The following is a 13,463-nucleotide window of genomic DNA, read 5'->3' as shown; positions in this document are numbered from 1 at the left end:
TTTTCTTTGAAGAGGCTGTTTTTCTGTGCAGGAAACTTTCCTTGATTCCCTGTGCTCTTTTCCATAGGCTCATTTTTATCATAGGAACATTTGCTGCATTTAAATTTGCTTTCTGAGGACATGAGCTATTTCTTTAGCCTTGCCCAAAGTACATACACATTAAATAAATGCAAAAAGAAAGAGTAAAATGGTGCTTGCTTAGGCAGCACATATACTAAAATTGGAACAATACAGAGAAGATTAGCATGGACCCTGCGCAAGGATGACACGCAAGTTCGTGAAGTGTTCCATATTAAAAAAAAAGGGTAAAATGAAATGATTGGTTCAAAGTTGTCATAATTAGGATACTTGGGTGTGGGCAGGGAAGGTTGGGGCGTAGGGGAGGTCTTGGATTCCTGAAGAGGGTCTAGAGACTGCATTGTAATTAAGAATTGGCATTTCAGTCCCTGAGGATGGCTGGATTTGTTTCCTCTCTAGGGAAGTTTCAGATGCAGGTCCTACCCCAGTGTGGTCATGCAGTCCATGAAGATGCCCCAGACAAGGTGAGTCCAGTGCCTAATGACTTAAAAGAACTTCACAGGGGCCAGAGGTGGTACAGCATGTAGGGCATTTGCCTTGCACATGGCTGACCCACGTTCAATCCCTGGACACCTAATGTTGCCCAGATCCCCTGATCTCCTGAGCACAGAACCAGGAGTAAGTCCTATGCACTGCCAGATGTGGCCCCTAAACCAAATAAATGAATAGAGAATAAAATAAAAAGGACTTCACAGAACATAAAACTAGTCAGGCTGCAGCAGCTGCTATTGGATAGCACCAGTTCCCCAGGGCTCTTCTGCCAGCTGCTGTCATCTTGGCTGGCTGTGTATGGGCCGCAGAACTACCAGCATCCTGCTCTTTCAGACTTTAGAGACCAAATTGTAAGCTTAGGTTTTCATTACCCCAAAAGTCAGACAGATAAAGAAATGATTTAGCTAGAAATGACTCTAGACAATAGTCAAAGGAATTATTATGGGTCCACATATAGGTGAAAAGTGCTTTGTAATTCTAAGATAAATAAGCTCTTTACATTCTCTCCTCTCCTCCTCCCCTTCCCTCCCCTCCCCTGGTGGTTCTTGGGGCATTGTACTGGTATTAGGGATTAACCCTGATTCAGCCTCACGAGAGAATCCACTATACTATCCCTCTGGGACATGGCTACATCATCGCTCTTAATTTCTCTGGAGCCATCCCAAGCAAGGATCTTGAGGGAAGTTTTCTAGCCTCGCCAGAACTACTGGTCCTTTTGATTCAAATTTCCTCACCTTCCTGGTCTGGATGTCTCTTTCCCAGGTAGCTGAAGCTGTTGCTGCTTTCCTGATTCGGCACAGGTTTGCAGAGCCTATCGGTGGATTTCAGTGGTAAGGAAATGAAAAAGCTTAAGAAACCTATTGGTGCTGACAAATTCTATTCCCCACCTCCACTGACATCAAGAAAAGAAAAGACTTTGCAAATCTTTTGCAAACTATTCCAAATATCGGGGTCAGCATGGTGGCGCTAGAGGCAAGGTGTCTGCCTTGCCAGCGCTAGCCTAGGACAGACTGCTGTTCAATCCCCTGGCATCCCATATAGTCCCCCAAGCCAGGAGCAACTTCTGAGTGCATAGCCAGGAGTAACCCCTGAGTGTTATTGGGTGTGCCCCCCCCCCAAAAAAAATCCAAATATCTTTGCCTTATCCCTGAATGGTTTGGGGTCTCGGCTCAACAGACAGCCCAGCATGTGTACTGCTACATGGAACTTTGTTTTTATGGCTCTGGCCCAATGGGCCTTTGCTGTAGATTTGAGATTAAAGTGTGCCTGGTGGCTGAAAAGATAGTGTGCCACTGCCTTAAACATGTTTGGACTGGGCTTTAATCCTGGTACCACATATGGCACTCCCCAGCCCATACAAGGAATGAGATCCCTGAGCACAGAGCCAGGATATGGCCCCAAAACAAAACAAAATGAAAACTAATAATAAAGTGTACCTAATCTTCCACGTGAGGAACACATATAGAGGTGTCTTTTTTGTGAAGGCTGGGAATCCGTTCTCTCCTAGGATCTTAGAGAAGTTTTGTATGCCTTCTGTCTTTCTGCTCAGAAAGCTAAGCAGGCTGTGGATGTTGTGAAGAAGTCCAGAGCAGGGTTTTTACCTTAGCACTAGTGGCATTTGTTGGCAGGTAAAAATTTTTGTGGTGGAAAATCTTCTGTGTATTGTGGAATGTTTTAAGAACATCCCTGGCTAATAGCACTTCACACACAGTGATAAAATTGTCTTTTAGTTTTACCAAATGTCTCAGAAACAATTTGACCAACTTATTTGACCAATAATTTCCCATGCTTATTTGGCCTACAACTGAGCTTAGCATTCTGGAAATTTGCCTTAGTTTAGCAATTAAAAATTGTTCCCCAAATTGTACCCAAGCCTGCTACCATCACCACCACTACCCCCAAATCACTCCCAATACCCAGTCTGCCTAATTTGCTTTCGAAATACTGGACCAAAGAAAGAAGGATGCCCCTTATCCTTGAAAGCTCTTTGTCTAGTTGGGGGACACAGAGCTGGGCTCTTGCATGAGGAGGCAGAGAAGCACAGTGACCCAGATCATGTATTCCTGGTCCTACTTCGTTGCTAGTCTTTTCTTGTAGAGGACCCTGATTCTCAGGGGACCCCCAAGCTTGAGGAAGAGCCTGCCTGCCCCTTAGGAAGTCCCTTACCAGATTTTGGTGAGGACATTGGGGAAATTGACCCCACCCCACCCACCTTTAGGAAGTTTGAAAAGGTGGAAGAGTTCTGCAAAGAACTTATAGTGTTGGAGGGAGATGAAGGTGACAGAGTAGAGTGCTCATTGGGAAGACGATGTCTCTCCAGCAACTGACCATTGAGAGACTCTTGAGATCAGTAAAGATTTCATTTCTCTTAACAAACAGTGATTGATGGGCCCCTGGATCATTTGGAGCCTTGGACCAATCATCAGTACAGAGTGAGCAGACCCTGTCTTACTCTGAGTAGGACTGTGGGGAAAAGTGGGCCATGGTGGTCAGAAGGGAGGACGCCTTGGAGGAGGTAGGGGAAGTGGGAGGAAAGTAAGTGATTGTCACTTTGGTTTTATTTCTTTCTTTCATTTTTCACAGTGTGTTTCCTGGCTGTTAGTGACTTGCTGTCCATCCTTCCCTCCTTCAACATTGAGCTGTTATAAATACATTGCACCAGAGGCCACTGTGATGCCGCTGTCTCCTTACCACCCTGCCCAGCCACGTGACACCGGCTCCCTGTAGATGGGCATCCCCAGATATATGAATCCTTGTGTGTGTTCCTGCCAAATGCATTGTTTTTCAGGGTCCTTGACCGTCGCTGGCCTCCCCAGCCAAGGTCCCCAGCTCCAACTCTGGCCCTGAGTGGGAGCTCCTGCCTGTTCTCCCTGCCTTGCCAAGGGTGAAGCCACTGTCAGAACTGCTACCCTGGGCCTCTTTTCCTGGCACTGGTCAATGCACCTGGGTCCACATGTCTCCCCAGACTCAGGGACCTCCATTCCTTGGAATTGTTCTTACCATGGCCCTGCCCTGCCTTACAGGATAGACCATGAACGGGTTGGTTATTTTTTTTTCTTTTAAACAATACCAGTCAGGTAAATTTTTATCCTAGTCTTACTCTTCCAGAGAGGCCCAAATCCCTCTCTCTCTCTCTCTTTTTTATTTTTACGGGGGGGGGGGGGGTGGAGAGCATCACAAAAAACCAGCTGAAAATCGGGTCCAGCCAGTTGAAGCACACGGCCTCCCATGTGGGAGCATCCCCTATCCCATCCCACTGGGCATCTGCCTGGGCTGAGGCCAGATTGCTCCAGGGCCCCCTCACCTGCCACAGTGCAATCTGGGTTAAGTATAGCCCATGCACAAAGCCACAGCCTAAAGCTGTGCCATTGTTTTTCATCATTGGTCCCTGGAGGTATGCAGAGTGCCCACTTGCCTCTTCTAGACCCATAGCTTATCTTCACTTGTGAAATCCATGTCACTCTTCATAGAACAGCCCAGCATCCTCAATCTTTGCCTTTTTTTCAACTGCTTCATCACAGCAGTGCAACCCCCCCCCCCCCCAGCACCACTTTCCAGGCAGGAGGGAAGCTCTGAAGACCCATCATTCCTGTGTGCTGCAAAAGACATGCTGTCCACTGTCACCCAACAATCTCCTCTCCCTGTCCTGCTGCACGGTCTGGAGTCTGGGACCTACTTTATTTGTTATTTATGACCTTGTTTAAAGAAAATAAATATCTCTCAACCTTTATTGGTCTGAACTGTCTCTGTGATGTTGTCTTGTTTTCTGCTGATCCAGGAGCAGGAAGCAGTTCTTTGGATCTGGCCACCATAGAGTTCCAGAGTCTCATTCCCATTCCTGTGTCTCATCAGCATCTTATATTCTGCCTCTCCCACAGACCCAAATACATTTGGTGGAATAGAGTCAGGGAGAGCTGTCTTCTACTCCCATTTCTAACAATTATTTACTAGATTGATCCAAGAACAGCACTGTCTGTATGATCTGACACTCATAGTTTCACATATTTTCGCCCAAAGTTAACGCCCAAAGTTAATGCCCAAATCAGCTCCTGAATCTAGATACTTTACTCCATCTGGCACTTCAGTCCTCTAGCATATGATTAAAACTCACACTAGTCATTTCCAAAGTTAGGAGTAGAGCAATAGTACAGTGGATAGTGTACCACTGATATATATTGCTGGGTTTGATCCCTAGCATCATATATAGTCTCCCAAGTGATTTAATAGTGTTCCATGAGTGCAGAGTATGAGCACCACCAGGCATGGCTCCCAAACTCAAAAATTTAAAACCATGAATGGACCTTACTCCACAATTCACTCTTCCGTGTCTCTTAGCTTAATACATGGCATACCATTACACTTCAAGCTAGGTAGCCAGATTCTCATCTGAATGGCTCCAAATACCGTGATTTGTAAAGAAATATGGGTAGATAAGGGCCTAATAAGAAAGTACAACAGGGTGCTTGTCCTCCCTGCAGTAAACCCCAGTTCAATCCCTGGCTCCCTTCCTGATCCCCACCAAGAATGATTCCTGACTGCTCAACCAGGAATAAGACCTGAGTACTATTGGTTGTGCCCAAACCAACATACTGTATTTCACATGACCAAATATATATATTACATATTTATCAATTATAGTTCCTGACTCTCCCCAAACACTTGGAGTTTCCTAAATGTTGAGAATGATAAATAAATGTTTTATGTATTGAAGTTTTTTTCTAAGAAAACTTTTCTGGAGAACCAATGAGGACTCATGGTTTCACCCACCCCCAGAGCTCTTAGAAAGAGAAAAGATAGTGATTAATTGCTGTGTCAGATTTACTCCTTGACTTGTTATTGATGGATTCTCAAAAAGTTCCCAGAATGAGAAATTGATTCCCATTCCCCTATCCCCTTGGAGGGGGAAGAGATCTTGGTAATATTTATCTGTGGCAAATAATCCACACAGACCGGAGGGTAAAAATGCAAGAAGGTTGGATACAGAATCCTTTGTCAGCCTACCACCAGCTCCAAAAACCTGGAGCTATCTGGTTAGCTGCCCCAAAAGACCCTGAGCACCTCGCTCGAACACTATTAGGCTCTCAATAGTGTCCTACCTAGAAGGTTGTAGGTGGGACAACAGGCAGAGATAAGGATATTATACAGAAATATTCTAAAGGCTTCCATATATAACAATTGCATCCAGTGCTAATATTCAGCAATTCAACCAATTCTAGGACATGAGAGCTTCTAGATTGGTGACCACATGGAGATGGGCAAAATGGTGCACCTCAAGGGAACATGAAGCTCCACACCCTTTCCTCATACCTTGGCCTCTGCACATCTTTTCCATTTGGCTGTTTCTGAATAACGTCCTTTGTAATCAGTGATTAGATGAATAGTTTCCTGACTTGACTTTCGTTAATTAACTCCAGTTAATTCCTGGATTGTCTTCCAGCCTTTTAGCTAGTTGGCCAGAAGCATAGATACTGGGCTGGAAGCCAGTATCTATAGATTGGGGGGATGAGGGACCAGAGCAATAGTACAGTGGGGAGAGGGCACTTGCCTTACATATAGCCAACCACATTCCCATACTGTCCCCCGAGCACTACCCTACCCACTCCACTGTTCTATTGCTCCAATTTCACCTTTTTCTTCATTTTTAAGAATTTTTGTAAGCTCAGTAAATCCTGGCTGTGCACTCAGAGATCACTCATGATGACACTCAGGGACTTAATATATGCATTCCAATAAGTACACTTATTGAGAAGTATTGGTTGAGTATTTCAAGGATAAAAGAAGCTCACTCAAGGTTAGGGGGAAAAAAAAAAGGCACCTAGTGCAGTGTGTCCATAACTTCAGATACCCATATAGATTGATTTCTCTGACCAGGCTCATTTGGGAGCATCTTTGCTTGTGCTGCTTACTCGCCACAGGAGGGCAGCATGATCATAAGCATAGTTTGCAGGAACGCCACCCTCTTGTTTACCAATTATTTACAAGTGTTGAGTATCTCTAATTCACTTTACACACTTCATTTAATCCTCATAAGCAGGATTCTTTTTTTTATTATAAATTATCTTTATTTAAACACCGTGATTACAAATATAATTGTAGTTGTATGATTACAGTCATGTAAAGAACACCTCCCTTCACCAGTGCAGGATTCCCACCACCAATTTCCCAGATCTACCTCCTCCCCACCCCACTCACACCTGTACTCGAGACAGGCTTTCTTTTTCTTTCATTCATTCACATTGTTACGATAGTTTTCAGTGTAGTTATTTCTCTAACTGCACTTATCACTCTATGTGGTGAGCTTCATGTCATGAGCCGCACCTACATGGGAAGATGGGGGGAAATAAGGGTTGGGACTGAGGCAGTAAAATATTAGAAATGAGATTTGTAGGCAGTATCAAGGTCACAATACAAGATGGATGTTATGGATATATAAAATATATGCATACAATACTATCAATAGGAAAACAAGGAGAAAAAAATTCCACTGACTTTCCCAACATAAACCAGTGCTAGAACGGCCCACCCTCCTCCCAAAGCGCATTCTCATTAGTGTAGGGAAAGGTAGGGGGGAAGCCTGAGGACCACTAAGAGTCCACCTGAACCCAGTTCTGGTCATTTGAGCTGGCACCCAGGGAAGGCGTGGAGACAGGGGAAAAAGACAAGGACGGCTGGGGGCCTGCCAAGCCTCCCAGCACTCCCCAGGTCAGGGAGAAGGGCTCCTATATGGGGCCTCCTCAAACCCCATACCTGGCAAGAGCTGGTCTCCAAAATCAAGGAGGAAACCAGAAGCCAGATGTCAAGCAGGATTTTTTTAAGTGGTAGGTAGACAGTTATCAAATTCGTACAGCCCAGAAATAGTGTAGAAAACAAACCTGTGTTTCTGCTTCATACTGCCTACTAGGGGATTCAGTATACTCTGGGAAGAACTCATTTTTTTGTTTTTGTTGTTCATACCCACTGGTTCTTAGGGACTTGCTGGCTCTCTGCTCAAGAATGACCCCATGAGTGCTCTGGGGACTATATTTGACCTGATACAAATCAGGGTCAGCCAAATTCTTCAATACCATTACCTTAACCTTTGTTCTCTCTGCAGCCTCTGATAACTGTCTTGAAAGAACTAGACAAGGCTGAAGAGCTAATGAGACAGTGGTCTTTGTTTTGTTTTGGGGCCACACTCAGTAGCACTCAGGGGTTACTCCTGGCTCTGTGCTCAGAAGTCACTCTTTGCAGGCTCGAGAGACCATATGGAATGCTGGGGATCAAACCCAGGACTGTCCTGGGTTGGCCACATGCAAGGCAAACGCCCTACTGCTGTGCTATTGCTCCAGCCGAGACTGTGGTCTTGATGGAGGTGTAGCCCCCCCACCCCTGGCCCTCTGAGCACTGTTTGGAAGCACTTTCCCTCCACCAAGTGTAGGTGGCTTAAACATTGGCTTCTTCAAGTTCTAGCCCCTGATCTGATTTTTTGTTGCTGTTGTTTTTGTTTTTTGTTTTTGGGTCACACCTGGCAGCACTCTGGCTCTATGCTCAGAAATCACTCCTGGCAGGCTGGGGGGACCATATGGGATGTTGGGGATTGCAGTATTTAGGCTAGTTAGCATTTCTAGCTTAGAACACATGTTATATAGTAAGTGGTTCTAACACTTCTCGCAGGTGTTCTTGGTTTAGTGTAAATGTATCGTATGTAGTTAACTTTCAGATGTTTGCATTTAGAATTCTGATGTTTTCTGAACATAAAACAGTAGTGGCAATGCTACCACTCTACCCCCACCCCAAGTGGATTTGTTCTTGTCCAATTTTTCAGTGCCTTCTTAGGGTCTCATATGAATTGAAACCTTGTTCCTGTGGTGAATAACTTAACCAGTTAATTGCCAGACAGCTAAGGAAAATCTTTCACATTCACATATAGTGCCCGCGGCGGGTGGCTGAGTACTCAGGAGCCACCATAAGCCTCGAGGCCTCGAGCCCCATCCCTTCTCCTCTGCCACCCTCCCTCTTCCTCTCGCCGGACGTCAACGGTGTCTGCAGTTCACCGAGGGCCTCCGCAGTGATGTGGACGGGCCGAGGCCTCTGTGACGTCAAAGGCTTGTGAACCGTTATGTGTGGGGTTCGGAGCTGCGCTGGCGATGGCGGCGAGCACTGATGAAAGAAGAGGAAACAGTGATTCTTGAAGATAGCACTTATTCTTTCATTTTTCAACTCAAATGGAGTCAGTTTTATTATTGGCTCGAGGACTTACAAGTATTGATTTTATCGCTAAACCAACATACCATTTTTAGAGACGATACTTCATTTTCCCTACCCTCTTATATTTTGGGTTTTTCGGTACCAAAAATTAGTTTTGGCTGCAGCATATTGACTTGATTATGTCTAATTTATGAATCTTCCTTCGAACAGGACAAAATGATCACACTTCACTAGACATCTGGAATTCAGAAAATTAATAGAAGAAAGACTGTCTCCAAAGGCTGAATGTTAAAATTATATTCTTTCTTGTTAGGGGCAAGGAGGAACTTTCAAAGCATTAGCAGCGGAACTGAAATTTTGAGATCAAACAAATAACAGTTGCAACATCTATCGAATAGTTCAGGGAAATTTGGCAATTTTTTTTGAAATTGAATTTTTTCCCCATGCTAATTGAATTACCATAAATATTGTTATATGTTGCTCTTTTTTTTAATTAACAGCTAAGTAAATATGCATATCTGAGACTTTCTTAATTAACACAGTACATGTTAGTAATGGAAAACCTTACAGACAAGGTTCTCCTTGGTTTAGTACTCAAATAAAATACTGGGATGGAAGATGATGGTGGCCCGCCGCAGGTGGAATAAAAATGATGACAGACATTGATGCAAGTAAAAAATGATGATAAACACAATGCCAACAGTAAAGAAAGAACACTTGGATGACCATGGGAAGTTGCCAATTGAGAGGAAAAGAGAGCATATCAAGCGAACCTGTGTCTCTGTGCCTGAACCTTTGCATTTATATCCCAGTTAGAAGCACATTTTGGCACAATTTCTCTTAAGTAGCCAGAGCTCCTTGGGTGGACCAGCAGCATTTTCAGCTCGATATTCCAAAACAAAAGTGTCCCATATGATATTTCTGCCTCTTCCATCTCCTCAGGTTCTTGGTCCACTACTTATCAATTACGATTGCTTCATAAACTCACACAGACTGTGTTGAAAGGAGAACCGAATTCTTGTTTTCAGGTTCGAGGAGAAGAGAGACTTTGTCCCAAGTCTTAAACTCTTTTTTTTTTTTTTTTTTTTTGGTTTTTGGGCCACACCCGGCGGTGCTTAGGGATTACTCCTGGCTGTCTGCTCAGAAATAGCTCCTGGCAGGCACGGGGGACCATATGGGATGCTGGAATTCGAACCAACCACCTTTGGTCCTGGATCGGCTGCCTTGCAAGGCAAACGCCACTGTGCTATCTCTCTGGGCCCTCAAGTCTTAAACTCTTTTCTCCGAGAATTTTCACTCGAGCAAATACAGTGTGTGATGAATTGTGCATTTATTGTTCAAGGTGTTCTTCGACCAAATTCATTCATATCTTAAAGGTCCTGGAAATATTTTCACTTAATGCCCCATCCTGTGGGCTGATCACATTAACTTATGCACGACGACTTTGTAATGCTTTATAAAGACCATGCACTTTCTCCCCAAATGGTAGTATACTTCCTACTAATAGCTCATTGGTCCAGTCAAAGGAAACTGGCAGTACCTTTGAAGTGGAATATGAATGCCTTGGCAGATGTCAGGGTCGATTTTTACCTTAGTTTTATGTTTAACCTGATACTCCATGTATTTAGTGTTTGGAATATAGTGCAATGTATGCACCCCAGACATTTGTGATGCATTTCTACAGATCATCTGACAAAAGGACTTGTCACTGGGGCTTTGAATCAGCCAAATGGCATTGTTATCTTCATGTGAACCAAAAATACTTAAGACCCCTGACGTTAAGAAACTGAAGATATTTTTTAGAAGAAATGAAGAAATTCAGCATAAAAACAGAAAGAGAACTCAATCTAAGATAGATACACTGCTAGGATTGGAATTCAGATTTCTCAGGCACATTCATTTTTACACCCCAGCTGTGTGTGTGTGTGTGTGTGTGTGTGTGTGTGTGTGTGTGTGTGTGATAAAGTAATTGCCCCCAAATGTGTCACTCACGTCTGCTGTATCTCAGTCTAAAGAAGTTGCAAAATCAGAAGCAAGTAGATCTATATCAAGATGCTAAGAAAGGAGCCCGGAGAGATAGCACAGCGGCGTTTGCCTTGCAAGCAGCCGATCCAAAAGGTGGTTGGTTCGAATCCCGGTGTCCCATATGGTCCCCCGTGCCTGCCAGGAGCTATTTCTGAGCAGACAGCCAGGAGTAACCCTTAGCACCGCTGGGTGTGGTCCAAAAACAAAAAACAAAACAAAACAAAAAAGATGCTAAGAAAAACCTCACAGTAGTGGGAAACATCAGGAAAAAAGTGTCTTACTTAGATGTTTCACTTAAGGAACAGAAAAAAAAATGGATTTAAAACCAAGTACAGAAACTTGTAGTCTTTTAAAAGATTCATTCAGCTCAAATAATTCTGCTGGTAACAAGAAATTGGAGTCTACCAGTTGCAGCTTAGTCAGAGATTCAGGTAAGACAGAGAGTAACCATGATGCTTCAGATTTACATCTTGTCAAAGATATTATTTGTGAGAATGATAAAAGAAAAATCATAAAAAAGAAATGAAAACTTATGTAAAACAACAGGAAAAACTGAACTCTATTTTGCAGAAGAAACAACTTCATATGGAAGTTGAATTGTTGAGTAGCTCTAAATCTATGAAGGAACTCAACAAGTAACAGCAGAATTTATAGAAAGTTTGAACCTTTGTAAGATGAACTTAAAGAATGGAAGCATTTTATGGTGAACAGAAAGATCTAGAGAAAAATTAGAGCAGGTTGTGAAGTAAACAATGTACCCGTGACTCAATGTAGAAAAAAGAGGCTGAATATGCATCACAGTGGGCTGAACTGAGACAGAGATTGGACCATGCTGAGGCTGATAGGCAAGAACTCCAAGATGAACTCAGACAGGAATGGGAGGCAAGACAGACGTTAGAGTTGATGATAAATGATCTGAAACTGCAAATTTTGAAATCATCGAAGATTTTTGTTAAAGAATAGAAACCTCTAAGGATATTAATTTTACATTCTTAATAGGGTTTATTTCGTTTATTTTCTTTGTCAATTAAATTCTGAACAAATTATGTGCATGAAAATTACTTGATAGTCTGTTAATTTGTAGAACAGAGAAAGTGAAGAATGATATATTAGTACAAAACTTTTTACATTTTCCAAATAAATGAAAATGTATGTTTGTATGTATGTATGTTTGTACTTTTCCCCATGACCAGCTTAGTAACAGTACTATATGGTTTAATCTAGACAATAATATATTTATATTTATTTATTTTATTTGTTTTTTTGGGCCACATTCAGTGGCACTTGGGTTACTCCTGGTTCTTTGCTCAGAAATTGCTCTATGAATAATCTAGTCCTACAATCCGCAGAGTGTTCCAGCAATTAACTACATTTTGTCCTTCAGAAGGTATGGGGGGGCTCCTGAGTCATGCAAAAAAGATCCTAGGAACACCCCAAGTGATGAGCAAATTAGGCAGAATTCGTTCTTGCTTTGGCCCCATGATATTAGTATTTCAGCCCTAAGTGTGCAGATAGGCCACTAGGACAACACCTGGAGATACTTGGGAGCTCATAAAGACCCAGGCACAGAAATAGAACGATGGCACAATCCCTACTCCCCCACAAGTAGGTTCCAACACAATATTTTATAGATGAGTTAGATGAATATTTTGTCCAGCACATGAAGTTGGAAGAGTTGCAGTCTCAGGGTTGGAGGGGGTACTCTTTAACCACCAACTGACTTCTGGTTATCAAGTGATGACAAAGGGGGCCAAACACAAACTGCAAGTTCAGCCTCACTGAAGGAGAGAGAACTGAGCTGCTTTAAAACCCAAGGCAGATCCTGGTGAATGATCCTTGAGGAATGGGCTCTGCGCATTCATGCAGTTGGCAAAGGCCTTGCTCATCATTACTTCCAGGGTCTTGAGATCCTGTTGCATACCAGCCATCTACTCGCCACAGGTGCAGCATCTCTCTTCATCCAGTTCTCAAACCAGAACATTGATTTTTGCATGTCAGGGTGATGTTGATGTCCCCATCACTGCTGCTGGGGCTCTTCTAGGCCAGTCTGCATCCTCAAGTACTCTTGCTTCACAGTGTACAGGTGATCAATGAGGTGGCATTTTTCCTGAATTAGCTCAACCATTATTCCCTCCACTTGCTTCTTCCTTCTGTGGTAATGGGCCAGCCTAAAGAGGAATAGCAGTGCCAAGAGGCTGAAGACAGGCACACACATGAAGAGAGAACTGGAAACTGATGTCACCTGGGGACAGCACTGCCACCAGATTTCTGAGAAAAAGTCTAGATTCACAGTCCTCTGTGGGGTCTCAACTACCACAGGCACCACCAAGTTACCATGGACACACTCTGCTCGGAACCCCAGCAGCACCCACAGTCCTGGATGAACCAAGTGATATGGTCTGTGGGGGTTGAAGGTGGGAGATAGCTGGGAATAAAATAAGATTCCCTGATGAGGGTCCAGTGTTTTAGTTTCCTTCAAGATTAATTTATTAAAGCACATGAAATCCTATGTAAGGGTCAATGAGAGATATCTCCAATGGCAAGTGTGTACACCAGTGGCCAGGCTCTAGCCCCTCCCTTATCTCACATTTACTTGAACATTTCAAAGAGTGACCCCCATATATGAAGCCAGGAGTAATCTCTAAGCAACCACAAAAGTAAACAAAACTAAACAAGCCCAA

At 43.4% G+C, this 13,463-nt stretch overlaps 1 protein-coding gene, 1 non-coding gene and 1 pseudogene across 2 annotated transcripts in view; all 3 read left to right on the top strand.

Annotated features, from left to right (window-relative positions):
- The window catches only part of PPME1 (protein phosphatase methylesterase 1), a 70,967-nt gene extending 66,667 nt beyond the window's left edge, over positions 1-4,300 (top strand). Inside the window, exons 12-14 of the mRNA XM_049780312.1 lie at positions 478-542; positions 1,333-1,400; positions 3,154-4,300. Coding sequence (XP_049636269.1) covers positions 478-542; positions 1,333-1,400; positions 3,154-3,172 — 152 coding nt within the window. The 3' untranslated portion in view covers positions 3,173-4,300. The remainder of the gene's footprint in view (positions 1-477; positions 543-1,332; positions 1,401-3,153) is intronic.
- On the top strand, positions 191-297 carry LOC126019780 (U6 spliceosomal RNA). The gene has a single exon (XR_007499403.1). It is a non-coding gene; the product is annotated as a U6 spliceosomal RNA (small nuclear RNA).
- Positions 4,301-9,435: 5,135 nt separating the features above from the next.
- Positions 9,436-11,745, top strand: LOC126018427 (ski-like protein; annotated as a pseudogene).
- The last annotated feature ends 1,718 nt before the right edge of the window (positions 11,746-13,463 follow it).

Source organism: Suncus etruscus, chromosome 9 (assembly GCF_024139225.1).
Source record: "Suncus etruscus isolate mSunEtr1 chromosome 9, mSunEtr1.pri.cur, whole genome shotgun sequence".
Taxonomy (NCBI): domain Eukaryota; kingdom Metazoa; phylum Chordata; class Mammalia; order Eulipotyphla; family Soricidae; genus Suncus; species Suncus etruscus.
This window is presented reverse-complemented; position numbering and strand designations above follow the sequence as displayed.